Source organism: Pelecanus crispus, chromosome 27 (genome assembly GCF_030463565.1).
Source record: "Pelecanus crispus isolate bPelCri1 chromosome 27, bPelCri1.pri, whole genome shotgun sequence".
In the NCBI taxonomy this organism is placed as follows: Eukaryota; Metazoa; Chordata; class Aves; order Pelecaniformes; family Pelecanidae; genus Pelecanus; species Pelecanus crispus.
This window is the reverse complement of record NC_134669.1, coordinates 1,619,739-1,646,203: the sequence shown is the minus strand read 5'-3', so window position 1 is coordinate 1,646,203 and position 26,465 is coordinate 1,619,739. Positions and strand designations below refer to the sequence as shown.

The 26,465-nt window shown below is 55.3% G+C and overlaps 2 protein-coding genes across 5 annotated transcripts; one reads left to right on the top strand and one right to left on the bottom strand.

Annotated features, from left to right (window-relative positions):
- The first annotated feature begins 2,846 nt into the window (after positions 1–2,846).
- Positions 2,847–20,556, top strand: ILF3 (interleukin enhancer binding factor 3). Of its 4 annotated transcripts, none has more exons than XM_075725251.1 (20): positions 2,847–2,880; positions 7,134–7,229; positions 7,317–7,543; positions 7,878–8,058; positions 8,344–8,491; positions 9,848–9,939; positions 10,341–10,436; positions 10,730–10,841; positions 11,293–11,390; positions 11,778–11,889; positions 11,997–12,107; positions 12,443–12,642; positions 13,056–13,226; positions 13,487–13,624; positions 13,932–14,108; positions 14,486–14,636; positions 14,819–14,872; positions 18,360–18,716; positions 20,086–20,217; positions 20,396–20,556. In XM_075725251.1, the coding sequence occupies exons 2-20, from the start codon at positions 7,227–7,229 to the stop codon at positions 20,527–20,529; spliced, it is 2,694 nt and encodes an 897-aa protein (XP_075581366.1). In that variant the 5' UTR covers positions 2,847–2,880; positions 7,134–7,226; the 3' UTR covers positions 20,530–20,556. The 4 variants fall into 4 exon arrangements, with proteins under 4 accessions (XP_075581366.1, XP_075581367.1, XP_075581365.1 ...); XM_075725252.1 differs by having other exon boundaries at positions 14,483–14,636; positions 20,086–20,208; XM_075725250.1 differs by having other exon boundaries at positions 14,483–14,636.
- Positions 20,557–23,195: 2,639 nt separating this feature from the next.
- LOC104028505 (beta-1,3-galactosyltransferase 2-like) lies at positions 23,196–24,261 on the bottom strand. Its single transcript, XM_075725129.1, is given in 3 exon segments — positions 23,196–24,044; positions 24,089–24,151; positions 24,154–24,261. Coding segments are annotated over 3 exon segments (1,020 nt in total).
- Between the last annotated feature and the right edge of the window lie 2,204 nt (positions 24,262–26,465).

Sequence of the window (26,465 nt, the reverse complement as noted above, 5' to 3'; positions counted from 1 at the left end):
GGAGCCGCTGGTCCGACCGCGCTCGTTAGTTCCTCTTCGTTGCAGCTTCTGCTCGTCCCCGTGGCGTTTTTCTGCCCAGCAGCGCAGAACACCTGGAGAAAGAGCGGCGTGCGGCGGCACGTGTGACGGATACAGCTGGCTTTCGCCCCAAAAACGGGCTGTTACAGCTGGCTTCAACGCCCACGCCGATTTTCAGAGTTTAGGGCTTCACTGACTTGGGTTTTTTGAGTAAGTACAAGGTACTGTCGAAAAATCCTTGACCTGCAGAACACGGCGATCTCCCGCAGAGGGTTAATAGGCTTTTTTTTTTTTTTTAAGGAGCCAAGCGTTCATTTGGACACTGACAATCATTTAAGGTCATACTGGAGTTCAAGGAAAGCAAAAGACGGTCTTTGAGATTTGTTCCCCTTCTACGTTACAGCGGGAGAAGGAACTTGCCGACGAGACCACGGGTTCATCCCGCACCCCAAAGCTCTGGGGCGCCTGGCGCCAGGTTAATTAGTAGGTGGCGAGGTCGTTCATCTGGTTCCCGGTCCCATTAGCGCTCTAACGAGTCAGGCCAGGAGCCGCGGCCGGGTGGCACCCTCTGCCGCCGCACCAACGCGCCGCAGGCAGCAGCTCCGCCGAAGGCGACGACCACGGATCGTCGAATCAATGGCTCAGGCTGGAAAAGAGCATAAAGATCATCCGGTCCAACCACAACCACCGAACGCAACCAAGTCCACCAGGAAACCAGTTCAAACCTATAGATCAACCCTATATCGCGGCGACTCGCGTCTCTCCACGTGGGACAGCGGGCTTTTGGCCGAACCGGGCTCGTAGCCAAACCCGGCTCTTGGCTGCCGCAGGCTTCAGGCCCCTGGGGCTGGGATATCGGGGGGCCAGGATTTCGGGGGGCTGGGATTTCGGGGGGGCCTTCTCCAGGGGTGCAGACCAGAGCGTCCCTGTCCCAAAGGGCTCCGCCCCCATGGCGGGCAGCCAGCCCACAGCCCCCCCTGCGAGGCCTCAGCCCCCAAGGGTGGGCACCCCTGCACCCCAGGACCCTCTGTGCCTCACCTTCTCCTCAGGCCACTGGTCCCCACAGGCTGATGGTCCCCTCGGGCCACCAGCCCTCACAGGCTGCTGGTCCCCTCACAGCACCAGCCCTCACAGGCTGCCGGTCCCCTCAGGCCACAGACCCCAGAGGCCACCGGTCCCCCTCAGACCACTGGTCCCCTCAGCCCCCAGAGGCCACCAGTCCCCTCAGGCCACCAGCCCACACAGGCCACCGGCCCCCTCAGGCTGCCGGTCCTGTCAGACCCCAGACCCCCTCAGAGCACCGACCTCCTCAGCCCCTGGTCCCCTCAGGCCCCCTCAGCCCCGCTCCCTCAGCCCCCTGCTCCCCTCAGCTCCCGTCCCCTCAGCCCCCGCTCCCCTCAGCTCCCGTCCCCTCAGCCCCCCGCTCCCCTCAGCCCCCTGCTCCCCTCAGCTCCCGTCCCCTCAGCCCCGCTCCCTCAGCCCCCTGCTCCCCTCAGCCCCCCGCTCCCCTCAGCTCCCGTCCCCTCAGCCCCCGCTCCCCTCAGCCCCCGCTCCCCTCAGCTCCCGTCCCCTCAGCCCCCCGCTCCCCTCAGCCCCCCGCTCCCCTCAGCCCCCCCCCAGCCCCGCTCCCCTCAGGTCCCCTGCTCCCCTCAGCCCCGCTCCCCTCAGCCCCCGCTCCCCTCAGGCCCCCTCAGCCCCCCACTCCCCTCAGCCCCGGCCCCCTCAGCCCCCCGCTCCCCTCAGGCCCCCTCAGCCCCCCACTCCCCTCAGCCCCCGCTCCCCTCAGGCCCCCTCAGCCCCCCACTCCCCTCAGGCCCCCTCAGACCTGCTCCCCTCAGCCCCCGCTCCCCTCAGGCCCCCTCAGCCCCCCGCTCCCCTCAGGCCCCCTCAGCCCCGCTCCCCTCAGCCCCCGCTCCCCTCAGGCCCCCTCAGCCCCCCACTCCCCTCAGCCCCGGCCCCCTCAGCCCCCCGCTCCCCTCAGGCCCCCTCAGCCCCCCACTCCCCTCAGCCCCCGCTCCCCTCAGGCCCCCTCAGCCCCCCACTCCCCTCAGCCCCGGCCCCCTCAGCCCCCGCTCCCCTCAGGCCCCCTCAGCCCCCCACTCCCCTCAGCCCCGGCCCCCTCAGCCCCCCGCTCCCCTCAGGCCCCCTCAGCCCCCCACTCCCCTCAGCCCCCGCTCCCCTCAGGCCCCCTCAGCCCCCCGCTCCCCTCAGGCCCCCTCAGCCCCCCACTCCCCTCAGCCCCGGCCCCCTCAGCCCCCCGCTCCCCTCAGGCCCCGGTCCCCTCAGGTCCCCTCAGGCCCCCTCCCCTCAGCCCTGCTCCCCTCAGCCCCGCTCCCCTCAGGCCCCCTCAGCCCCCCCAGCCCCGCTCCCCTCAGGCCCCGGCCCCGCCCCCGCTGACCCCACCCCGGGCGAGAGGGCGTGGCTCCCTCCCAGCCCCGCCCCCTCCCCGCCCCCTCCCTCCGCGCGCCTGCGCGGGCCCCTCCCACCGCAGGTCCCCACCCCCTCCTCTACGTCACCCTCCCGCCGCCCTCCCCCATTGGCTCCCAGCGCCGCGCTCCACGTGACTCCCCCATTCCTCCCCCGCAGACGCACACGCCCCCCCCCCCCCACCTCCCGCGCGCCCCCCCCCCTCCCGCGCGCTCCCCCCCCCCCCCCCCCCCTCCTTCACCGCGCGCACGGCCGCGCGCCCCCCGCCGGCGGCGGCTCCGCCCCCCGCGCTGCAGTCTCGCGCCCCGCCGCACCGCGCACCGCACCGCGCCCCGCACCGCGGCCAGGCCCCGGCCGGGCCCCGCCGCCGCCGCCGAGGGAGCAGCAGCAGCAGCAGCGGGCCCACCCCCGCCCCCGCCGCGGGCAGGCTCCCCGGTAGGAACCGCGCTGCCTTTCCCCAATCCCCCGGGGCTGGGGGGGGGGTGGGGGGCGGTGCCGGGCTGGACGGGCCGCGGAGGAGGGCGGGTAGGCCCGGAGGTGTCGTGGGGGGGGTGGGGGGGGGGTGGCGGCGGCGGGCCGCGCCGGCGGTGACCCGGCCCCCTTCCCCTCCTTCCCTCCCTCCCTGCGCGGCCCATTGTGCTGCGAGACAAAATGGCGGCGGGCGGCCGTTGGGCCGGGGGTGAGTGAGGGGCGGGCTGGGGGGGGGGGGGCGAAGAATTAGGGGTGAGAGAGGGGTGCGCGCCGCATCCCCGCACCCCCCCGCACCCCCCAACGCCGTGGCGGGGAGCAGCACCGGGGGGGGGGGTCGCGCCGTGCTCCCCCCCCCCCCCCCCCATTTCCCGCCGCCGCCGCCGCTTTGTTCTGGCCGCGCTTGCAAATGGCGGCAGCGGCCCGCCTGCCCCTGCACCCCCCTCCCCGCCCCGCACACGCGTGGGGACGGGCGGTGCTGCCCGGCGCGGCGAGGAGGACGAGGAGGAGGAGGAGGAGGAAGGGTCGGGGCCCTTCCCCACCCCCCCTCCCCGCCGGGGGAAGCAGCAGCTCCCCAGGGTGCGGGGGTGGTGGGGGGCACGGGGGGGGGGTGGGGACACGGTGGGGGGCACGGGGGAGGTGGGGACACGGTGGGGGTGGGGGGCACAGGGGGGGGGTGGGGACACGGTGGGGGTGGGGGGCGCAGGGGGGGGTGGGGGGCACGGGGGAGGTGGGGACATGGTGGGGGTGGGGGGCGCAGGGGGGGGTGGGGGGCACGGGGGAGGTGGGGACACGGTGGGGGTGGGGGGCACGGGGGGGGGTGGGAACATCCCCTTTGGTGTGGTTTAAGCACCCATCCCCTCCCCTGAGGGATGGGACCCCCGCTCTCTGGTCCTGAACTTGGCTCGCCGGGGGTTTATCCGGGCTCTGCCATCGCTTCCTCGAAATTCCCCTTGTTCTCATCGATCCCGTTAGCTGTAGCTGCTCGGTTTCTGGATGGTTCAGTTAAAAAAAAAAAAAAAAAAACCCCACAAAAAACAAACCAAAAGGAAAAAAAAACCAAAAAAACCCTACGTGCGGCTGCTGCTCGGCGAGAGCCGGCAGCTTTTGTTTGCCCTCACCTCGGTTGGCCAGGTAGCATTGTGATGGGGAAGAGCCGCTGTCGGCGGCCGGAGACTTGGAAGCGCGTCGCGCAAACAAAAAAGCCAGGCGTTACGGCTTTGCGCTCCTCCGAGCATCCCGTTCAGGTACGGCAGGCTGAAAGAAAGCGCAGGTGGAAAAACGGCAAGTTCTTACTTAAAACGTAGCGGCGTTCCAAAACGAAACGCGCCGCTTCGCAGGCGTGAAGCTTTCCCCTTACCTAGGGCAGGAGTTTCAACCTTTTGCCGCTGTTTTATCGTTTTTCTCATCCAGCCCCCCAACAAATCTTTCGGAGGGTCTGCTCCTTCCGTCGGAAGACTCGAATCAAGTAGAAAGTTTGTTGGTGAAATCAAGCTGGTGGTGGAAATCCGTAGGAGGAGGAGAGCAGAGCAGGCGAGGCTTGAAACAAGGATGGAATTTCAGAGTTTCTCTGTTTTCTGAAACTTGAATGACGCTCGGCATCAAGAGCGATGTCAGGAATTGTGCGTTATCGAGCGCGTTCGTGTTTTTAACTTGTTCTGTGGTTCTTTTCCCCCCCAAGAGGCGTGAATCCTGTGATGCTGCAGCATCATCTCCTGGGTTCTCACTAGAAATGAACTTCAGAGATTTCAAGAAGAGCGATAACATCCACTTCTAGAAATGGCAGGAAGCGAGACTCTTGTTTCTCGGGCTGTTGCAGTATTTTCTGACTGTAGAAACACGCTTCGCTAGGTTGGATTTCAACTAATTTCTTATATTCCTTGGAGGAAATTAAGGGAACTTTAAGAAAAATAAATTTCCAGTCCAAAGGAGGAGTGTTTTGGGAGGCTGGCAGCCGCAAATGTGAGAAGATGCCTTGTGGGTTCTTGCAGGTAGCTTGGGAATAATTCTCCCTGGTCAGTGGGAGTAACATCTGGGTTTAATTACAATTACATCCAGATTTGTAACAATACCAAAGTCGTCCTGCGCGTAAATATTTGCAGGATTGGAGTCGGAGGTGTTTCTGTGCTGTGGAATACCAAGTCCGTATGGCGGCAGCGGCTCGAGGAAACAAGTTTTCCCGATTTCCCTGGAGAAAATCCTCCAGGTCGTGAGCTCCAGCTCTGTAAAACGAGTAGCGCAGCGGGGTCCTAATTTCTGCCCAGGCCCTTTGTGTTATTTTATGGTTATAATGGCGTTGCTCTAGTAAAGCGCTAAGTATTTGGGCGGTTAATTGTTTGCTCTTTTTTTTACTGTTATTCCAGTATCTTGGGCAATTTATACTTAAGATCGGTCGGGCTTACTTGCCGTTTGTGTCACCTGTAAAGTGTAAAAGGTAAAACACGGGGTTTGCGAGCTGCGCGTGGCGATTACCGGCGAGGCTGGGAGCGGGCCGACTCGGGGTAGGTTCCAGTGGAAAAAAGCAAAAGCAAGCTTCAGTCCGGTTTCATTTCGAGTGAAACTCATTCGGAACGGAAGGACTCCCAGAGAAGCGGGATTTGGTTGCGAGCTCTGGAATATTTCAGGCGCAATTGACTTCCTCCAGCAGTGTTTTTGAAAGCCTTCGTTAGCAGGCAGTTTTGAGGCGGGCTTGATGGTAAAATGAAGCGGAACAGCCGGTGGCTGCAGGTGACGATGACCTTCATCTCCACCATCTTCAGGCGCCGGGGCTCTTCCTTTGCCTCGCGCGTGCTAATGCTTTTAAGCGGCACTTCGCGATTCTTGGAGTTACCGCGAAACGTCAGGCGTTTGCAGGACGGGGATTGCCCCCGCGCGGTTTCAGTTAGAGCTAAATCGAGAGTTTTATTAAAGGTGTGCGGTGGAATTAACGGCGGCGAGTCGAGCAACTGCTGGTTCTTCCGCTGGTCGCATGGGAAGCGGCGTTATTGATGCCAAAGAGTCGATCCCAGTGGGTGCGGGATGGCGTTTTGAAGTTCTTGCCAGAAGCCGAAGGCGATCTCGGGAAGCTGTCTTCTCCCACGGAGCATCAGTCAGTCCTGCAGGACGCAAATGCTTCGCCGCTCGAAGGCCCCTTGGCTAAAACAGAGGAACAAAGTGCTTGAATTTTAACAAAAGAAGTTCGCTGCCCCAGCTGGGGCTCGGGCTCTCGGAGTGGGTTAGTTCCCTTGGAAAATGGCTTTTTGTTCAGGAACAAGCTGTTGTGATTTCGGCTTAATCTGTTGCATTTTAGAAGTCGCGAGCGCTTGCTGCAAGCCCAGATTTGCTGGTGTAAGCTTGTACTATTTCCTCCTGATAAAGTAAGCGAAGAGACTTGATGCGGCTACTGAACTCGTCTCCTGTCGATCCTAATTAAAAGCAGGCTTGTAAAGCAGGCCGTGAGATGGATTTGGGGTGAAGAAAGGTATATGGCAAAGAGGTTTTTACAAATAGCTGCTTCCGAGTAGAATGAATGAAAGCTGTCGCCTCGCTTGGCAACCAGGCGATGGCAACCTGGTTCTTTACCTCGTGGAATTATATCGGCGTATAGGCTGTTAATTCTCCCCGTGCAGGCTGCTCCGGCGCCTATCCGGGAGTGCTTTACCTTCGGTGCGCTTTGTGTTAGAAATAGGAGCAGGAGCTTTGGAAAAACCGGTTTTAATGGGAAAGCCTCTTGGGAATGAGGAGCCAAAATGAGATATTTAGGGCCGTGAAGGAGAAGTAGGAGGGAAAATCAAGCGGTCGGGTGCGGCTCGGGCTCTTGGGATGCCTTTGCTTTTTGGGGATGGTACGAGGGAAGGGTTGGAAGCATTCGCCCTGTGCAGCGTGCTCGGCCGTCGCTTGTTGGGTGATGAATGAGCGCTCGTTAAATGAGCGTGTGGTGGGCAGGTAAAACCGAGCGGTTAACGCGAACGTTCTTCGCGGGCAGTCTGTGCAAGTCGGGGCGACAGCTTTGTGACAAACCGGGCTGTAATCGTTACCGCGGGCGCTATTCGGCTCCTAAGCATATCAGTCATCAGGAGGAGAAAACTGGGCTTTCGCTCACGGCTCCGCATGCTTCCAATTTCTGTTATTGCTTCCAATTATCAATGCCAGTTATTTCTGTTCCGATGTACGCTCAGCGAGCAGGCTGCAGGGCCGGACCAGCCCGCCGGCGTTGCTAACTGTTTTTCTCTTGCTTTCAGATTACAGAAAAGTGTGGTACTGGTACAGTCTTTTTGGTGGAAGAATCTAAATAAGCACGTTTTGAACGCTTGGACGGACGCTCAAAAGCAAAAATGGTAAGGGTCGGGAGGTTTTGGACTCGGCGAGTTAAATTATCTGTGTTTTCGGCTCTCGCTAAAATTGTTTCAAAATCCCTTTTTCAGCGACCAATGCGTATTTTCGTGAACGATGATCGCCACGTGATGGCCAAGCATTCGGCCGTTTACCCGACGCAGGAGGAGCTGGAGGCCGTTCAGAATATGGTGTCCCACACGGAGCGAGCGCTCAAGGCTGTGTCCGACTGGATCGACGAGCAAGAAAAAGTCAGTGGGGAGCAGCCAGAAACAGAGTCCATGGAGACAGCAGCCGAAGAGGAAAACAAGGAAGGAGGGTAAGGAACGTCGCCGAAAAGGGTGTAAAAAATGCCTGCGAAGGGTGCTGTCAGAAGTAGAAGCGCCATCTTGCTTAGATTAGTAAAAATCCCCTTGCTGAAGGTGGAAAAGTTGTTTTCCCTGGCTGTGGAGTTGAGAGGAATGAACCAACCCGCGGCTGAAGCAACTTTTCCCGTGCAGGTGCAGTAAATCCTTCAGCGGGCGGGTCGCGCGTCGTATTTAACCTTTGCAGATCTGTTATCCCTTCGCTGGGGTCGAGCGTTGGCGCTTACCCGGCTGCGGTTAATTCTCTTGGTTTTGAAGCCGTCGTGACTCTGCCCTGTGTGTTTGCAGGGATCAGAAGGCCACAGAGCAGTTGACTAGGACCCTGCGTGGAGTGATGCGTGTAGGGCTTGTAGCAAAAGGCCTGTTACTGAAGGGGGACTTGGATCTTGAGCTAGTTCTTTTGTGCAAAGATAAACCCACCACAGATCTCCTGGAGAAAGTAGCTGACAATCTCGGAGTACAGCTCGCTGTGAGTAAAACCTTTCCGTGTTTGTGCCTGCTTGTTGCGGAACAAGCGAAATAGATTTTTAAACGGTTAAAAAGACCCCGATGACGTTTGTTTTGATACCCTTTCTCTCTCTCGGAAAAGTAATTTCCACAGACGTGCAGCGTTATTTTGGAATTGCCCTGTGAAATGAACTTCTCTTTATTCGCTGAAGTTTCGTTTATAGACCTTGTTTCTTGTTGGAAGAGGATGTTGCAAATCACTCAGAAATGAATTAGGCGATTGCTAAGCGGTGAAATTATATTGCAGGCTATTACCGAAGACAAATATGAAATAATCCAGTCGGTTGGTGATGCTGCAATTGTAATTAAGAACACAAAAGAGCCGCCGTTGACGCTGACCATCCACTTGACGTCGCCCGTAGTCAGAGAAGAAATGGAAAAACAGTTAGCTGGAGGTATGGAAGACTGAAAACAGCCGACAGTCGGTTGGAAACCCGTACATTTCCGTTGCTAATTCACTGTTAAAGCGTGCTCTTCAGTTTCAGCCGAAGCGGCAACAATTACTTTTGTGCAAATTCAGAATTGCCGTAAGAGAACGCCAACCTCACGAGATCACGGTTATGGTTTATTCGGACTGAGCTTCCGAAACTGAGTAGCACCTTTCAGATGGGATTTTGCTCTTTTTTTTATTTTTTTATCTTTTTTTTTTTTTCACTTGGGCCTGTAGTTCACTAATACGTCATCTTGTTGTATTAATCTTGTTTTGTACCTAGCCATGTAAGTGGCCTGCACAGTGACATAAAAATATAAACCAGATACATTTTAAAAAAAAAAAAAAAAAAATCTCGAAGGCTTCTCGTTAAATGACTTGCATGTACATGAAATTGGATGTTCCACGCAGTTTGTGTTGCAGCAAGAATGATAGGTGCTCTGGGTCTCCTCGATTGGCTGTTTCATCAGCTGAAGTTCAGAATTCCAGAAAGTGATGCAGAGTTTTGGATAAAGTTAGCTCCTCCATTCGCTCTCAAATTCCCTTTGGAATAAGAATTCACAGGCGTGGTTTTTTTGCGCTTGAATTACGATGGGTTCTGTGTCGTAGGCATTGCGCTGTCGAATCGGCGGGTTTCAAACGCTCGCTCCGTGCACTAGCCTTATCTAAAACCCTGGTCTTCAGAAACTTTGAGCTGTTTCGAACCATATCTTCAATTTTGCTGCAGCACAGACTGGAAAATATCTTTGTGCTCTATTGACTGTTTATGGTTTTGATATCTGACCTCGTCTACCAAGCCTTCTAGTTTGTCAATTTTAGGGACGCTGGACCTTTGACCAACAGGACGCTCTCTGTCACGGGTTGGGGCCAGGGCAGTCAAGCCTTCTGGGCGGAGGGGGTTCCCTTGATCCTCGCAAAGCTTTTTCCCCCCAACTCCTCCGCTAAAGCTACGCTCTGGATGCAGAGTGGGGGCTTATTTTAAATTTCCCTTTGTTTACCTATTACCGGCCTCGTACGCTACCACTTCATTTGAGTCGTAAAGGATTTCTGTCCTCTCCCATTGAGTTCCACGCCCCGTCTCCTCGCAGAGCAGATCTCAGTCCGTCCCCGTTAATTGAACTTCCCCCCCTCTCTGCAGTTTTAATTTGTAAGCAAGGCCGCTAGGCGAGCGCACTGCAGACCATCCTTCCAGGTACAGGATCTAGATCAGGATCTTTTGGGAGCCTCAGCTGCCCGTTAGGAAGCTGCCTCATCCCCTCTCCGCCTGACAGAACCCCCTTGGTCAAACTGTGCCTTGTCTTCTTATTCCATCCACGAATAGAAACGCTATCAGTCAACGACTCCCCGGACGTTCTGGACAGGCAGAAATGCCTTGCTGCCTTGGCGTCACTGCGACACGCCAAGTGGTTCCAGGTTTGCATTTTGTTCTTATATTTGTCTTTAAGTAGAAAATTTGTAAAGTATTAAGGGGCTAACTATTTTTTTTTTAATTTTTTTTTTTTTATTTAAAATACTTTAACGTCAGATGATAGTTAGACGTGCCGAACTTAGCGCCTGTCAGCGGTACAGTTGCTAAAGAGGCACTTAAGCGAATTAAACGTTCGGAAGGAACCTTTTTTAAAAGAGTAGATGCATAGCTGCTGCTTTGTGTTAAGAGTAATGTTGCCTTTGGACACTACAGTTATAAGTTGTAAAATGGTAATGCGAAATACTGTTTACCCTTGGCAAAGTAGCACCGCAAAAATGAAATGTCTGCAAATGAGCAGTTTTAGTGTTTTTATTGAATGCGTGTCTGCTTTTGATTCTTACTCTAGGCCAGGGCTAACGGGCTGAAGTCGTGCGTCATAGTGATACGAGTGCTGCGAGATCTGTGTACTCGGGTTCCTACTTGGGCGCCACTGAGAGGATGGGTAATTTTTCCTTTCTTGCTTCGTTTTTTGGGGTTTGGTACCGCTTCTCCAAACTGGTGTTCAGCTCTCTTCGGTCTGCGCCCGTTTCGTAAGTTCGAGACTTATGCAGCGTGAAGAAAGTTTCTGCCTTTAAAAGATGCCTATCGAACGTCTGCGGTGTCAATCGTTTTATCAGTTAGCAATTTCTACGGTGTCAGTCGTTGAACGGTTGGTGAATTTGAAGCAGCTCCTAGCCGTGATGGCAGCGCAAACGCCCTCCTTGGCTTCTCTCACGTTTCCAAACTGTCTTTCAGCCTCTCGAGCTGCTGTGTGAGAAATCTATTGGAACTGCTAACAGACCCATGGGCGCTGGCGAAGCTCTGAGGAGAGTTCTTGAATGCCTCGCCTCGGGAATCGTTATGCCAGGTTAGGTGGTTCTCTGCATTTACATTTCAAAGCGAAGCGGAACGCGGTTGAAGCTCCGAGGCGCGGTTACGTTCCCTCGTGATACGTGCGGGCAGTGTAGATTCGGAGCTCAGAAAGCCCCCGGCGTACGTGGGTACGGCAGTACCTTGCTGTTACTTAGGGCACGTGTGTTCAAAGCTACGGACCCATGACGTTACACCCCCGTAGAGAGAGGTACCAGTTCCTACAAGCGTAAAATTGGTTCCCTTGAGTGGTCGTGACCAGCTTCACTGCTAATTGTACGTGTAAAATAGTCCAGACGAGTTTCAGAATGTTGGACATTGGATGGATCATGTCAGTCCGTGTTCTTCGAGAGATGAGTGTTGATTGCTGCCAAGGGAATACTTAGTTTAGTTTCTTTAGAAAACACCAGGATAATTCTCTGCATATCTTCCTTGTTTCCTGCCTTCAGATGGTTCTGGTATTTATGATCCTTGTGAAAAAGAAGCCACTGATGCTATTGGGCATCTAGACAGACAACAAAGGGAAGATATCACACAGAGTGCTCAGGTATAGTTTTGACTACAGATGTTACGAAAACTTAATCAGTTCAACTGACTCTGAACTTCCATATTGGTTAATGGTAGTATAGTAACCTCACGGAGGTCGGTGTTAACTTTTTTAATATCTAGTCAAGTAAAAGAAATACAAATGGGTCCCGCACCAATAAGGAATTTGTAGCTTGGCCAACCAGAAGCAAAGTATCAGGTTTTAAATAGTGACTTGCTACCGTGACCCGTATTTTGGGTTGAACTTCAAAAAAATTCAGAGAGTCCTATTTAAACTGATGAGGATTTCTGTGTAGGGGTGGGTAGAATGTTCCTGTCTGAAACTGTGCAGGGAACAGAGTGGTGTAGCCGCTTGCGTGTCCCAGTAACACACGTTTAATCTTTCTAGCATGCTCTGAGACTTGCTGCTTTTGGCCAGCTTCACAAAGTCTTGGGGATGGATCCCCTGCCTTCCAAAATGCCCAAGAAACCAAAGAATGAAAACCCTGTTGACTATACTGGTAGGTACTTGGCAAAAAAAACCAAACCCGAGTCACATTTCTAAGGCTTTTGCCGCTGTTGTTGCTGGAAACTGGAATACTTAGGGGCTTTTGTACGATTGTTACAGTCCAGATTCCTCCCAGTACAACGTACGCCGTCACCCCAATGAAGCGTCCCATGGAGGAGGACGGAGAGGAGAAATCTCCCAGCAAAAAGAAAAAGAAGATTCAGAAAAAAGGTATTGAGTTAACAAGAGGTAGGTGCAAATGGCTACCCGAGAGCTGTTCTCAGGCTGAGGCGGGGGGCAGGTTGCGGCAGAACTCTTGCAAGTGCTTGGTCTTGGGTGATGCTGTAAAATAAATAAATAGGGGTTACGGGGCATGTGAATTTAAAAAAAAAAAAAGAAAAGAAAAAAACAAACCCAAAAAACCCTTAACGCTGTAGCATTTTTACTTGGTATAACTTAAAGTCTTGCAAGGAGGAAAATACAGATCAGAACTTGTCTGAAATCAGTTATGCTTCTTTGAAAGAGATGCCAAACATCCGCAAACTTTTGGTTTTTTCTCTGTTCAGAGGAAAAACTCGAACCTCCCCAGGCCATGAATGCATTGATGAAACTAAACCAGCTAAAACCTGGGCTCCAGTACAAACTCGTCTCTCAGACTGGTCCTGTTCACGCTCCTATCTTTACAATGTCTGTGGAAATCGATGGCAGCACGTTTGAGGCATCGGGACCTTCCAAAAAGACAGCCAAATTGCACGTGGCAGTGAAGGTAGGAGCTGTGTACGTAAATCCCGGCCGGAGGGCTCTCGTTAGGCGGCTGTTTGATTGCTGACCTCTCGAAGCTGAAAAGGGCAAGCAGGTTGATGGCCATGACAGCCATGATGACGGCCACGTACGAAAAACGTCATAAACCCTTCAGGACAGAGAGAGGGGAGAAGTTCAACACCGAGACAGCGTAGTCTGTGGTGCGTGAAGCCTCAGGGCAGAGGACTTCATACCTCTTAGGTCTTGAAGTGCCTGCGGGATTTAGGGAATGCCCAGCACTTGAACGGAATTAATAAACGGAGTCTTGAGCAGCTTTCTCGAGTATTTACCCCAAAATGGGTCGGTCACGTGAGAGCCAGCGGTTCTTTGAGGTACGCGCCGTTCAGTAATCTCCTCTCCGACTCTCCTTAACCCTAGGTGTTGCAAGATATGGGTTTGCCCACAGGAGTGGAAGGCAAGGAATCTGGGAAAGGAGACGAATCAGCAGAGGAAACGGAACAGAAACCGGTCGTTGTCGCTCCTCCTCCAGTAGTAGAAACCGTCTCGACGCCCACTGCTGCTTCTCCTCCCTCGGATCAAACCCCAGAGGTGAGCGCGGCCGCAGAGGGGGAAACGGGCCGCTCTGGTTCTTCGGGACGACGTCGCAGGACGTCACTGGAAGCACCTGTAGCGGCAGGTTGCTGTAACGGTGCGCCGTCCAGTTCGGTTACTGTGACGATACAATTTAAGAGGTGAAAGCGTCAGGCAGGCTGATCTTTGAGATACTTTCCAAAGTACGCGTTTTGGCAGCAACTTCAGGTCCGTTAGGGTTTTTCTTTGGAGTTTCATCGCCGCTTCTCTACTTCCAGAATGTGAAACAACAGGGACCAATTCTGACGAAGCACGGCAAGAATCCCGTGATGGAGCTTAACGAGAAACGGCGTGGGCTGAAATACGAACTGATTTCAGAAACGGGCGGCAGCCACGACAAGCGCTTTGTCATGGAGGTGAGGCGACTTCTGGTCCTCTCTCTGTTGCCTTCATCCCAGCTCTGTAACTTCATAGCCTTAGTGGGAATTTAAAATCATAAAATCACAGAATGGCTTGGGTTGGAAGAGGGACCTTTAAAGATCACCTAGAGGGCAGGGACGTTTCCACTAGATCAGGTTGCTCAAAGCCCGTCCAGCCTGACCTCGAACGCTTCCAACTTCTGGAATTGTCTGCGGGCGCCATAAAAAATGGTTAATTTGACCAAGCGGCAGCCTCTGTTCCTGCCCTTTCCGCTTACGCGCAATGATTTAATCCCTTCCAAAGGTGGAGGTTGACGGGCAGAAATTCCAAGGAGCCGGTTCAAATAAAAAAGTGGCAAAAGCCTACGCCGCTCTGGCCGCGCTAGAGAAGTTGTTCCCGGATGCTCCTGTCGCCATTGAGCAAAACAAGAAGAAGAGAGTCCCCGTGCCGGCTAGGGGAGGACCCAAGTTTGCGGTAAAAGTGAGTAAATTCACAATTCGGTGACGTTGTGGTGTAACTTAACGGGTCTGTAGTACCGCTGCCTCCCGCTCTGTGGTTTTAATCCCTTTTTGGGAGGGGAAATAATTTAGGGGTGGAGGGAAACCGGGATCTGCTAGGGGCCGTTGGGCTTGAAAGCAGAAATACCATCGAGCTTTACAGAAAACGGGCTGCGTGTTCTGAAAATTACCCTTCTCTGGTGCCCGCCCCCGTTGCTTTTTGCTTAGCCCCTCTTCCTCTCGAGGCAGACGGGCGTCCTAGAGCTCCCCGCGTCCTTTGAAAGCTTTGGTCTCGCCTCGGAGGCGAGGCGGCTCGGCAGCCGGAGCCGGGTAACGCGTCTTTCTCTCTTCCCTCAGCAGCACAACCCGGGTTTCGGAATGGGAGGCCCCATGCACAACGAAGTGCCCCCGCCGCCCAACATGCGCGGTCGTGGAAGAGGCGGCAACATCCGAGGCCGCGGGAGAGGCAGGGGCGGATTCGGCGGCAATCACGGCGGCTACATGAATGCAGGTGAGCTGCCGCTCGCGCCTCGTCCCGACTCTTTCCGCGCCAAACGTACCGCCAGCTACCCAAACCCCGATGCTCGGATTAATCCCCTCCGGCGTTTCGTCGCGGCTGGTAGCGTGACGGGAAACACGAGGTCTTTGTACGCTTCGATTTCCTTTTGTTGAAACGTTTTTCTTCTAATCCAGGTGCTGGCTATGGAAGCTATGGTTACGGAGGAAATTCCGCGACGGCAGGCTATAGTAAGTGGTTTTCCTCTTAACTTTCGAAACACATCGATCTGCTGGGGGTGTGAAACTCGGCCTGGGTTGCACCGTGCGGTGATGCGCTTATGCTGAAGCCCGCTTAAGGGCTTCTCTTTTTTTTGAATGAGACGTAATGAAAGATGGCTCGTGTACTCGTGTAAAAGTTAAAACGCGAATCCAGGTGACTTCACGTTTCCTCTAAAACTGTGAATATTTTAAATTTCTCTGCTTTAAGCCATGTGAAGCTATCGGCCACACTTTTGAATGTGATTTCCCTGAAAATACACAGCGATTGGTCTTGAGAAGAAGCCTTCATTGGGGGGTGACAGGAGCAGAGAAATCTAAAACATGACTTTCAAATGTGGCGCATTTTGCCATCTTCAAAAGAATTCTAATTTTTTTTCTCTGCTCTGTCTCCCCCTTTTGTAGGTGACTTTTTCACAGACTGCTACGGCTATCATGATTTTGGGTCTTCCTAGATCATCTAAAAGTATTGCACAAAAAACAGCTTTTTACTCCAATTTTCTCGAACTCCAAAACCCAAAGTGTTCGTGCTGTGTCCCTGTGCTTCACTGGGTTTCTCAACAGTGGCTTTTCACCGCAGCTTGTCTGAAACTCTCTTAGCCTGCAGAACTTAAGACAGTGGCAGTTTTTATTGTGATTTGCCTTTGAACTTGGTTGTATCGATGTACACGACAGGGGGAACCAATTATCCGAGAATGTTTTTGTGCACCTTGCACAAATTTCCAAGCCAGCTCCGTTCAGCGTAAAGGCAAAAAGCCCATCTTTGCTTTTTATGGAAAGCATTACTTTATTTTTAAGAAACTGAAGTGTTTTAATCTACCTTTGTCTTAATTTACAGCAGGTTTTGTACAAAATTTGAGCCTTTTAATAAATCCCAGCAATTGGGTACACGCCTCTCGATATTGGGAAGACTTTTCAACATCTCTGAATATAGTACAGCCCAGCTTTTTAAGCATGCGAAATGTTGACTTGTACGTGGAATCGTGTGTGCTAAAATTTAATCCTACATCCTTTGTAACACGCTGGTGGATTAACGCTGAGGGATGTGACTTATTGTGGCTGGTAGCTAGTGTACTTTCAAAGGTATTGTAATTGTGCTTCCGATCCTGATACAATAAATTTCCAGGCATTAGGGGTTAGTGTAAACATGTTAGTGACTGCTGAAAAATGCATGGATTCCTTCGTTAACGTGAAAACGGGCTTTCTTGAGCCAAGCATAAAGGGCCTAAAGCACTTTAACGGCAAAGCTCCGTGGGCTCGGCAGCGGCGCTGAAAAGCGCTCGTCGCCCTAAAAGTACTTCATCGCCTGGAGAATTAAATTTCACCGGAATCGGGAATTGCGGGGAATTTCGCAATTGGCCGGTCCAGACCTGAGTCTCGGAATTCCAAGTGTTTGGTCCTTTATTCTTGCTCCGGTATTTGTTTTTTAAAACTGTATTTTGTTTGTCGCTGTTTTTAGCTGCGAAGCCTGCACCATTGCGTTCGTTTAACTTGTGAGGCTCAACAACATTTGAGTTAACTCAGTGATGAAAGTAGCTAAACGGAAACGAAGCAAAACAAAAAAACCTCTGACCTACGAAGCACCAGGTTTTTTTAACCAAAAAAAAAAAAAAAAAAAGTCCAAGGTGTTTAGTGGATACTTAATAGTAATGCATGCCCTATTTTTTTTTAGAAAGCTATTGTTTGAGATAATGACTTTTTATACAAGGGAGTAGACCCTGTCCTGAATGAGATGGAAAAACTGCCGGTTTTTAAGCGACTACATGTTAGAGCATCTGCTTGTGTGCTGGGTATTCCTATGCCTTAGCTTTGATTTGGGGAGAGTCGAAAATAATCCGATGTCAAACGGCATTAGAACTTCATAGTTCAATATGAAGTGTCGGTATAAAATGGAAATTCCAGAAATATTGATGTGGGAGAGAAACAACTTCCAGCATCTGCAGCTTGAACTTACACAGTGCCGGTCGTAACCCCTCGCTCCGGAGAAGTCCCCGCGCTCGAACCAAAGACGGGGATTTTAATACAAGCGACGGAGCGAGGTGTCTCTCGGCAGGGAAATATTGTGCCGCAACAGTGGCGTTCTTGGCCGGAGAGAAATTTATGGCAGAACCTCATTTTTGCAGGGCTAAATGGTGATCTTCTGCGGAAGAGGAAAAAAAAAAAAAAAAACTTGTGTAGAAAGTCTTACCGTAGTACCTGTAGCGAAGAATTGATTAAAGGATCAAAAAATTAAAAACTAGGTGCCTTGAAGAGCCACGGCTCTTCGCAACACAAACACGCAGCGAATTTAGGAACTGAGATGTGATTCGGTCCCGGTAGTTTCACACGGAATTGCAGAAGCAAAGGGCACGACATTTTACTCTGTCTCCTTTTTAACTAAATTCTCCCCCACCTTTCCTCCATTTCGGAGGAGGTGCTAGCGAATCTTTCCCTCTTTTAGAGGCGTAGCTCCGTTCCCCGAGCGTACGCGCCATTACGGACACTGGTGCAGGTTTTTAGTTAGATTCTAGTGGCTTTTATTCCTTGAAAATAAGTTTAGGTTCGAATACAGCAAGTCTGACTAGAGTTAAGTCTTCTCACGCTAAGCCCAACACGAAGAACGCCCCAAAGTTCAACTTGCGGAAATTGGGCAGGAAAAGAATTGCTCGAAGAGCTTGACTGTAGTACTCTTGATAAATAAAATTAAACCCAGACTAACTCTTGACTATGTACAGTGCTGTCGCATCCAGGCTCTCTGGGGTGTTTTGATCCCTTTGAGGTTTTCGGTAACCTTGGATCCCAGGTGTAGCACCCGAATTTGGAGGTAAATAGGATGAGCTGTGCACGCATGTCTTAATTTCCCTTGGATTGTTGCTGCTCGCTCACCGTGTAAATCCAGACGGATGGCTCGCTGCCTTAGAGCGATCCGCGTGGATGTTGACTTAATTCCTCGTTACGGGAACGAGATTCTTCCTCGTTACCGCGTCTCTCGGCTGCGGAGACCGAGCATCAGCTGCCGTTGATGGCTGACTTGTCTCAAATGTAGTTTGAGCACCAGAGTTGAAATCTTTGTAGAGCGCTGAATTAATAACTGTTAGTTGTTGTAACGTGCATTCAAGAAACCGTCGTAGCCCTGAGCTTTAGTCCGAAACCTTGGGGTTGTGCTGGAATTAAAGCTGTGGGAGGACCGGCTGGGCGTCGTTCGCTGAGGTTTCAGGGTGACTGGACGATGGTACGATGTCGATGTATTTCACAATTCCCTGTCTACTTCAATGAACAAGATGTTTCACCTCTCGGCCTCGTGTGCAGTTTCTTAAGCCTTTCACCAGCGTAAGAGCTAAACCGCTCCTCAACCCTTGCCTTCGCAAGGGTGAAATCTCGTCGTCCCACGAGCCGTAACCTTTGAAATAGTGCCTCGTGCGCCTGCCCCCCACCCCAAAACGCTGCTGCTGTCGGGGCTGACGCTCTTCTCTCTGTTTAGGCCAGTTCTACAGCAACGGCGGCCACTCCAACTCGGGGAGCGGCGGCGGCGGTGGCTCCTCCGGCTACGGCTCCTACTACCAGGGCGGCGATAACTACAACTCGCCGGTCCCTCCGAAACACGGCGGAAAGAAACAGCAGCACGGAGGACAGCAAAAACCTTCCTATGGTTCGGGGTATCAGTCCCACCAGGGCCAGCAGCAGCAGTCCTACAACCAAAACCAGTACAGTAACTACGGCCCGCCGCAGGGCAAGCAGAAAGGCTACAACCACGGCCAAGGCAACTATTCCTCCTACTCCAATTCCTACAACTCGCCTGGCGGCGGAGGCTCCGATTACAACTACGAGAGCAAATTCAGTGAGTGCTGGCTTGCTTATCTGGGGAGTAAAATGTGAACTTGAAAGAGCTTGCTCCTACGCAAGGGAGTCACTTAGTCGGGCCCCTGGCGATGGGAGAAGGGGGAGTGGTTTGAAACTAAAAGAGGGGAGATCCAGAGCCAGGTGTAAGGAAGAACTTACGGAATAGAATCACGGAATCGTTGAGGTTGGCAAAGAGCTTTGAGATCACCCAGTCCAACCATTGACCTGACACTGCCAAGCCCACCACCAAACCACTTAAGGGCAGAGCCATAATTTCATGTTCCTGGCTTGGATCATTTTTCCATGAAGTCAGACCAGGAATGGCTAAGGTTGGACAGGAGCTCTCACATCATCAGCCCAACGTCACCCCAACACCCCATGGCCACTAAACCATGGCCCCCAGTGCCACCTCTGCCCGGTTTTTGAACCCCTCCAGGGCTGGGGACTCCCCCACCTCTCTGGGCAGCCCCTTCCAACGCTTGACCACTCTTTCCGTGAGGAAATTTCTCCCAATATCCAATCTCAGCCTCCCCTGGCGCAGCTTGAGGCCATCTCCTCTCGTCCCATCACTGGTTCCTTGGGAGAAGAGCCCACCCCCCTCCCTACCCCCTCCTGTCGGGGAGTTGGGGAGAGCGATGAGGTCTCCCCTCAGCCCCCTCTTCTCCAGACCACCCAACCCCAGCTCCCTCGGCCGCTCCCCATCCGCCCGGCGCTCTAAATTCTTTCCGCCGAGGGCGGTGAGACGCCGGCACGGGCTGCCCGGAGAGGTGGTGGATGCCCCATCCCTGGCAGGGTTCAAGGTCAGGCTGGACGGGGCCCCGAGCGCCCTGCTCCGGGTGAAGATGTCCCTGCCGGCGGCAGGGCCTTGGGCGGGATGAGCTTTAAGGTCCCTTCCCACCCAAAGCATCCCGGGATTTTACGAACTCGGAGGGCTTAAAGCGCTCTGGTTTGGTTGATTTAGTTGGATGGGATCAAGAACCGGTGAGGAAACCTGCTGGGGTCTGGTCTCCTGCTCCCCGAGGAGCCGCCCTTGCCTTTCGGAAGGTGGGACTGCCCGTTCTGCTCCGAATCGTTATTTCACAATCGAGCCTTTGCTTTCTGCCTCGGGTCGGTGAGCGCTGTAGGATCTGCGCCCTCCTCAGCGCGGCTCGTGCAAGCCCGTGGGGAAATCCCACCACCGCCCCGACGGCCGGGCCTCGACGTGAAGCTTTTAGCGCCCAAGGAGACGGGAAGGAGGGAGAGCTTTCGCTCGTCGAGCCCCTGGCAGTCGCCTCGCCCCGAATAACCGCCCCTTCGGCTGCTAACAGCAGGGAAAACCTCTCGCCGGGTGTGGAGACCGGCTGCGCTCACCGCGCTCTCCCTTCCAGGTTACGGTGGCAACAGCGGCCGCGGCGGCGGAGGAAACAACTACTCGGGAGGTGCCTCCTACAACACCGGCTCGCACGGTGGCTATGGGGGAGGCTCTGGGGGCGGAGGGTCCTCGTACCAAGGTAAGCAAGGTCAGTATACGACGCTTCCCTACCTATTTTTCCCCCCCCCGGCGCGAGGGCGGCGTATTTACATCCGCGGGTCCCGAATCGGAGTAAAAGCTCCGATTCCGCGTCAAAACCTTTTTTTTTTTTTCTTTCACGCCGCCGTCGTAACCGAGCTTTCTCTCCCTTCTTCCCCCCTCCGCAGGCGGATATTCCTCGCAGTCCAACTACAACTCCCCCGGTTCAGGCCAAAATTACAGCGGCCCCCCCAGCTCCTACCAAGCGTCCCAAGGCGGCTACGGCAGAAACGACCACAGCATGAATTACCAGTACAGATAAAGCCGCCCCTCCCTCCCCGGGCGTGGAGCTTTGGTACCTCCCCGCGCTCGCCCACCCTTTGAATATTCAGTTTTATCGCATCACGGTAAACACGTTAAAAAAAAAAAACAAAAAAAAAACCCACACAAAACAACCCCAACCCCAACCCCGTCCCCCGTGTTTCCATGTTGCAGTGCTCTTTGTGATACCGTTCACTAATGGTTGAGTACCTGTAATTCCATACTTAGCTGTATTTTGGGCATCTCTGTATTTAATGGTTTGTTAGTTGCCATTACAACTTTGTCTAAATAGGAAAAAAAAAAAAAAATTTTTTTTTTTTTTTGAGTTAATACAATTTCAGTATCCTTTTTCTATTTAAAAATTGACGTGGAAGTGTGAACACAGTATGGCTTTAAATAGATAAGGGATATGTCATCTGTTAATGCTTTTGTGAAGTGAGTTAAACGAGCTTTCTGTATTTTAATGCTTTAGTGTTTCAGTTTTATAAGTGAAGATTTTATTTTAAAAACCAGTGGGAAAGAGTGGGTTTTGTATGCCTGAATCCCTCAGGCAGTACATCTGGAGTAAGCTGAATGTAGACGAATAAACACAAAACTCTTGATGGCTTGGTCTCCGAACGTCTCGTTTCACGGCGCGTGCCGGTGCGGCAGCCTCCTGCCTCTCTTAAAAACCCTAAATTCAGAATATTCTCCGCTTCCTGCAATTTTAATCAATTTAAATTCTCCGTTTTAAGGCTAAAACCCCCTCCCGGGGGCTTTGGCCAGGAGGAGATGATGGAATTCCAAGAGAGCAGCAGCCGGAGCCCGACGGAGGAGCACGCAGGGCTGGCTGGAGCCTCCGGTAAGACCAAGTTATTGCCTTTACCGGCGATTAAACCGCCGCGGGAGCCTCCGGTAAGACCAAGCTATTGCCTTTACGGCGATTAAACCACCACGGGAGCCTCCGGTAAGACCAAGCTATTGCCTTTACGGCGATTAAACCACCACGGGAGCCTCCGGTAAGACCAAGCTATTGCCTTTACGGCGATTAAACCACCACGAGAGCCTCCGGTAAGACCAAGCTATTGCCTTTACGGCGATTAAACCACCGCGAGAGCCTCCGGTAAGACCAAGCTATTGCCTTTACGGCGATTAAACCACCGCGAGAGCCTCCGGTAAGACCAAGCTATTGCCTTTACGGCGATTAAACCACCACGGGAGCCTCCGGTAAGACCAAGCTATTGCCTTTACGGCGATTAAACCACCGCATGAGGGAGCTTCGCCCCTTCCTGCGCCGCGGTGGGGTAGAGGTGCCAAATTCTCGGGACAGGGTGGAGCGTCGCAGGAGGGACCCTTGAACCAGGGCGAGAGGAGTTTTTGGGTGACGGTTCACGGCAAGCCCCGGCGGGCGCTTCCTGGTGTAGATAATCCTCATGGCTTTGCAGCTGATAGCCCGTAAGTACAGCACTCCTTGAAACGATAAAAAACCAAATTGGAAACGCCGATAGCGGCTGCGCTTGGCTCACCTTCGGGGGGAAGAGGAGCGGTGGGTTTTGCCAGGCTGGCAGCGTGCAGGCACCGGTGCGGAGCAGCTCCCGCTCCCAAATACTCCGGCAGCTGCCGGGTTGCATCTCTCTGACCAAAGGCACGGGGCAGCCGGGCTTTGGGCGCCTTTTTGCGCTTTTTCCCAACAAAAATAACACCGGAGCTGGCTCTTTACCTCCTTGGAGCAGCGCTGGAAGCAGCCGGAGCCTTGTCGGTTATTGCACCGGTGCCGTTCCCTCGCACGTGTTTTGCACACGTGTAAACATGCCTCCTGCGGCGCAGCGCCTTGATTTTAAATAAGCTCCGGTTTTTCTGGTTCTTTCCGTGCCGGCGGCAGAGCCGGACCCAAGTGTGACCCGTGAACACCCTGATGGTGTTTTTGGCAGCGGTGAGAGGACGCGTGACGAACCGATGGCAACCCCCATCCCCTGCGCCGCGCGACGTTTTAAGATTTAGTTTTTATTTCTCGTTACCCTGCTCCGATTGGATTGGCAATAAATTAAATTAATTTTCCCCAAGTTGAGTCTGCGCCACCCGGGGCGGTAATTCCCGAGTGATTTCCCTCTCCTTATCTCCACCCCCGAGCTTTTTGGTTCTATTTTCTCCCCCCTGTCCAGCCGAGGAGGGCAGTGACCCAGCGGCTTCGGTGGGCGCCGGCGCCCGACCCACCGCAGCAACCGAGGCGCGGTGCCGGCGCCGGGAGAGACGAGGCGTTTGGTGAGTTCGGTCCGGCTGCCTCCAGCCCTTTTATTACAAACGTTGGCTATAACTTAAGGCGGGGACAGCTTCGCCGCCGGCGGGGTCCTGGGCCACTGAGCCCAGCAGGCTCAGTGCAAAGAAATCTGTAATAATAATTTAATAATAATAATAATAATAATATTAAAAGGATCGGTAAAGGGGAGTTAGGTGGTCCCGCGAGGGAAGCCCGTGGCGCCGGCCGTGCGAACCAGCTGGCAGTTCGATTTGGGGAGAAAACGCGTCCCCGGTGGGGCCGGGGGTGGCGGGTGCCCGGGTTTGGAGACGGCCCCGAGAGCCAGAAAGTCAGCGGAGAGGGCGAAGCCAGCCGGTCCCGGCACGGCACCGGGGCTGCGGCACGCCGCGGTGCCCGGCACGCCGCGGTGCGGCTCAGCCCTCCGGCCGTGGTTAGGGGTGGCACTTGACCTCCGCCTCCTGGAACTGGGGCCAGACCCTGAGCAGCTCCTGGCGCTGGTAGTGATGGACCATCACCAGCTGGGAGAACCGGCACGTCTCGTACTGGATCCAGTACATATTGAAGACGCCCCAAGGGCTGTCGGTGACGTCGATGCCCAACGCGTGCAGGCAGATGCCCATGAAGGAATCCTCCATGTTGATGACAGGCAAAGTTTGGGCGACGCCGTAGATTTTGCTGGCCAAATCCCCGGAGAGGACGTAGCCGGGTCCGCCGCAGTAGGGCGGGTAGGTGTTGTTGGGGTAGACCTCGTAGGGCACGTACCACTTGTAGGCCTTGCTGCGCAGCGGCCCCGTGTTGCGGTAGATGTAACCCGTCATGAAGTCGCTCTTGGGGGGCACCAGGAACCGCCGCACCAGGTAGCCCAGGTTGAGGAAGACGTCGTGGTCGGCCTTCATCACGTAGCTGGCATTGGGGCAGTACTTGCTCACCCACTCCATGCCCATCAGCGTCTTCAGCGTCAGGTTGTTGTAGGTGTCCAAGAAATCTTGCTTGATGATGTCGCGGTGGAGAAGGTTCTCCTCCTCCAGCACCGGCAGCAGCACCTGCTCGAACACCGGGTGGATGCCGATGAGGAAGAGACGGAGGATGGAAACCCCCGGCACTGAGCTCTCGTTGCCCCAGGTTTGCCGGATGGCGTTCCTGCTAGCCACGTCCGCTGGCTCCGTCACCACCAGCAGCACCAGGAAGGGCGTCCGGTCCCGGCACTTGTCGGGCTGGTTGAGGAGGAAGCGGTAGGGGTAGGGGTAGGGGGGCTGCAGCGGGTGCCAGCGCGGGGCCGGCTTGGCCACGGCGCTGCCACGTGCATCCGGCACCCCCGTGCCACTGGAACCCCTGCCCCGGCGGGCGCTGCCGGTCGGTGGCGTCTTGGCGGGGGTCGGGTGGGATGGGAACGGCGGTGACGGGCGGCTCGGTGAAGCGCTGCACCTGCAGCGCCAGCAGCGCCAGCAGCGCCAGCGCGGGCAGCAGCAGCAGGCGCGGGCTCAGCTGGTGCTTCATGGCTCTGGCCTGCGGGGAGACCTCAGCGTGACGGCGCGCCCACCCAATGCTCGCTATTTGCCCACCCAATGTTGGTTCTACGCCCACCCAACGCTCACGCGGCACCCGAAAAACCGCTCGCTATTTGCCCACCCAATGTTGGTTCTGCGCCCACCCAACGCTCACGCGGCACCCGAAAAACCGCTCGCTATTTGCCCACCCAATGTTGGTTCTACGCCCACCCAACGCTCGCTGTTTGCCCACCCAATGTTGGTTCTGCGCCCACCCAACGCTCACGCGGCACCCGAAAAACCGCTCGCTATTTGCCCACCCAATGTTGGTTCTACGCCCACCCAACGCTCGCTGTTTGCCCACCCAATGTTGGTTCTGCGCCCACCCAACGCTCACGCGGCACCCGAAAAACCGCTCGCTATTTGCCCACCCAATGTTGGTTCTGCGCCCACCCAACGCTCGCTGTTTGCCCACCCAACGCTCGCACGGCACCCGAAAAACCGCTCGCTCTGCATCCACCCAATGTTGGTTCTGCACCCACCCAACGCTCGCTATTTGCCCAATCAACGCTCGCACGGCACCCGAAAAACTGCTCGCTCTTTGCCCACCCAACGCTTGCTCTGCGCCCACCCAATGTTGGTTCTGCGCCCACCCAATGTTGGTTCTGCGCCCACCCAGCCGCTCACCTGTGCCCATCCAATGTTGGCTCTGCGCCCACCCAACGCTCGCTCGGCACCCAAAAAAAGCTCACTTGGCACCCACTCAGCCACTCGCCTGTGCCCACCCAATGTTGGCTCTGCGCCCACCCAGCCGCTCGTTATTTGCCCACCCAATGCACGTCGGCACCCAAAAAAGCCTCCCACTCTGCGCCCACCCAGCCGCTCGCTTGGCACCCAAAAAACGAGCTCACTTGGTGCCCACCCAGCCACTCGCCTGCGCCCACCCAATGTTGGCTCTGCGCCCACCCAATGTTGGTTCTGCGCCCACCCAGCTGCTTGCTCTGCACCCACCCAACGCTCGCTCTGCGCCCACCCAATGTTGGTTCTGCGCCCACCCAGCCGCTCGCTTGGCACCCAAAAAAAGCTCACTTGGTGCCCACCCAGCCACTTGCTCTGCGCCCACCCAATGTTGGTTCTGCGCCCACCCAACGCTCTCTCTGCACCCACCCAGCCGCTTGCTCTTTGCCCACCCAACGCTCGCGTGGCACCCGAAAAACCTGCTCGCCTGTGCCCACCCAATTTTGGCTCTGCACCCACCCATCCCCTCACTCTGCGCCCACCCAACCGCTCGCTCTTTGCCCACCCAATGCTCGCTCGGCACCCAAAAACCCCTCCCGCTCTGCGCCCACCCAATGTTGGCTCTGCACCCACCCAACCGCTCGCTCTTTGCCCACCCAACACTCGCGTGGCACCCGAAAAACCCTGCCGCTCTGCGCCCACCCGTCCCCTCACTCTGCGCCCACCCAATGTTGGCTCTGCACCCACCCAACCGCTCGCTCTTTGCCCACCCAACACTCGCGTGGCACCCGAAAAACCCTGCCGCTCTGCGCCCACCCGTCCCCTCACTCTGCGCCCACCCAATGTTGGCTCTGCACCCACCCAACCGCTCGCTCTTTGCCCACCCAACACTCGCGTGGCACCCGAAAAACCCTGCCGCTCTGCGCCCACCCGTCCCCTCACTCTGCGCCCACCCAATGTTGGCTCTGCACCCACCCAACCGCTCGCTCTTTGCCCACCCAACACTCGCGTGGCACCCGAAAAAACCCTGCCGCTCTGCGCCCACCCAATGTTGGCTCTGCACCCACCCGTCCCCTCACTCTGCGCCCACCCAATGTTGGTTCTGCGCCCACCCAACCGCTCCCTCTGCACCCACCCCCCCCTCATTATTTGCCCACCCAGCCGCTCGCTTGGCACCCAACCCCTGCTTCCTCCTTGCCCCCCCCACGTGCCCCGGCAGCCGCTGCGTTTCGGGGTCTCGTGGTGCCGCGGGCAGCACCGGGCCCCCCCTGCCCCCGCCGGCGGCCCCTCGCCCACCGCGGCACGGCCGGGCCCCCCGCGGCGCAGCAGGCGCTGGTAAGAGGCACCGGGCGCGGGGAGGGAGGGAACGCGAAACCGCGGCCCCCCCGGCGGGGAGGGGACCCCCGGGGGAGCGGCCGCAGCCCCCGGCCCGGCGACGGTCCTGGCCCGGGGGGAGCCGGGGCACGGGAGGCATGG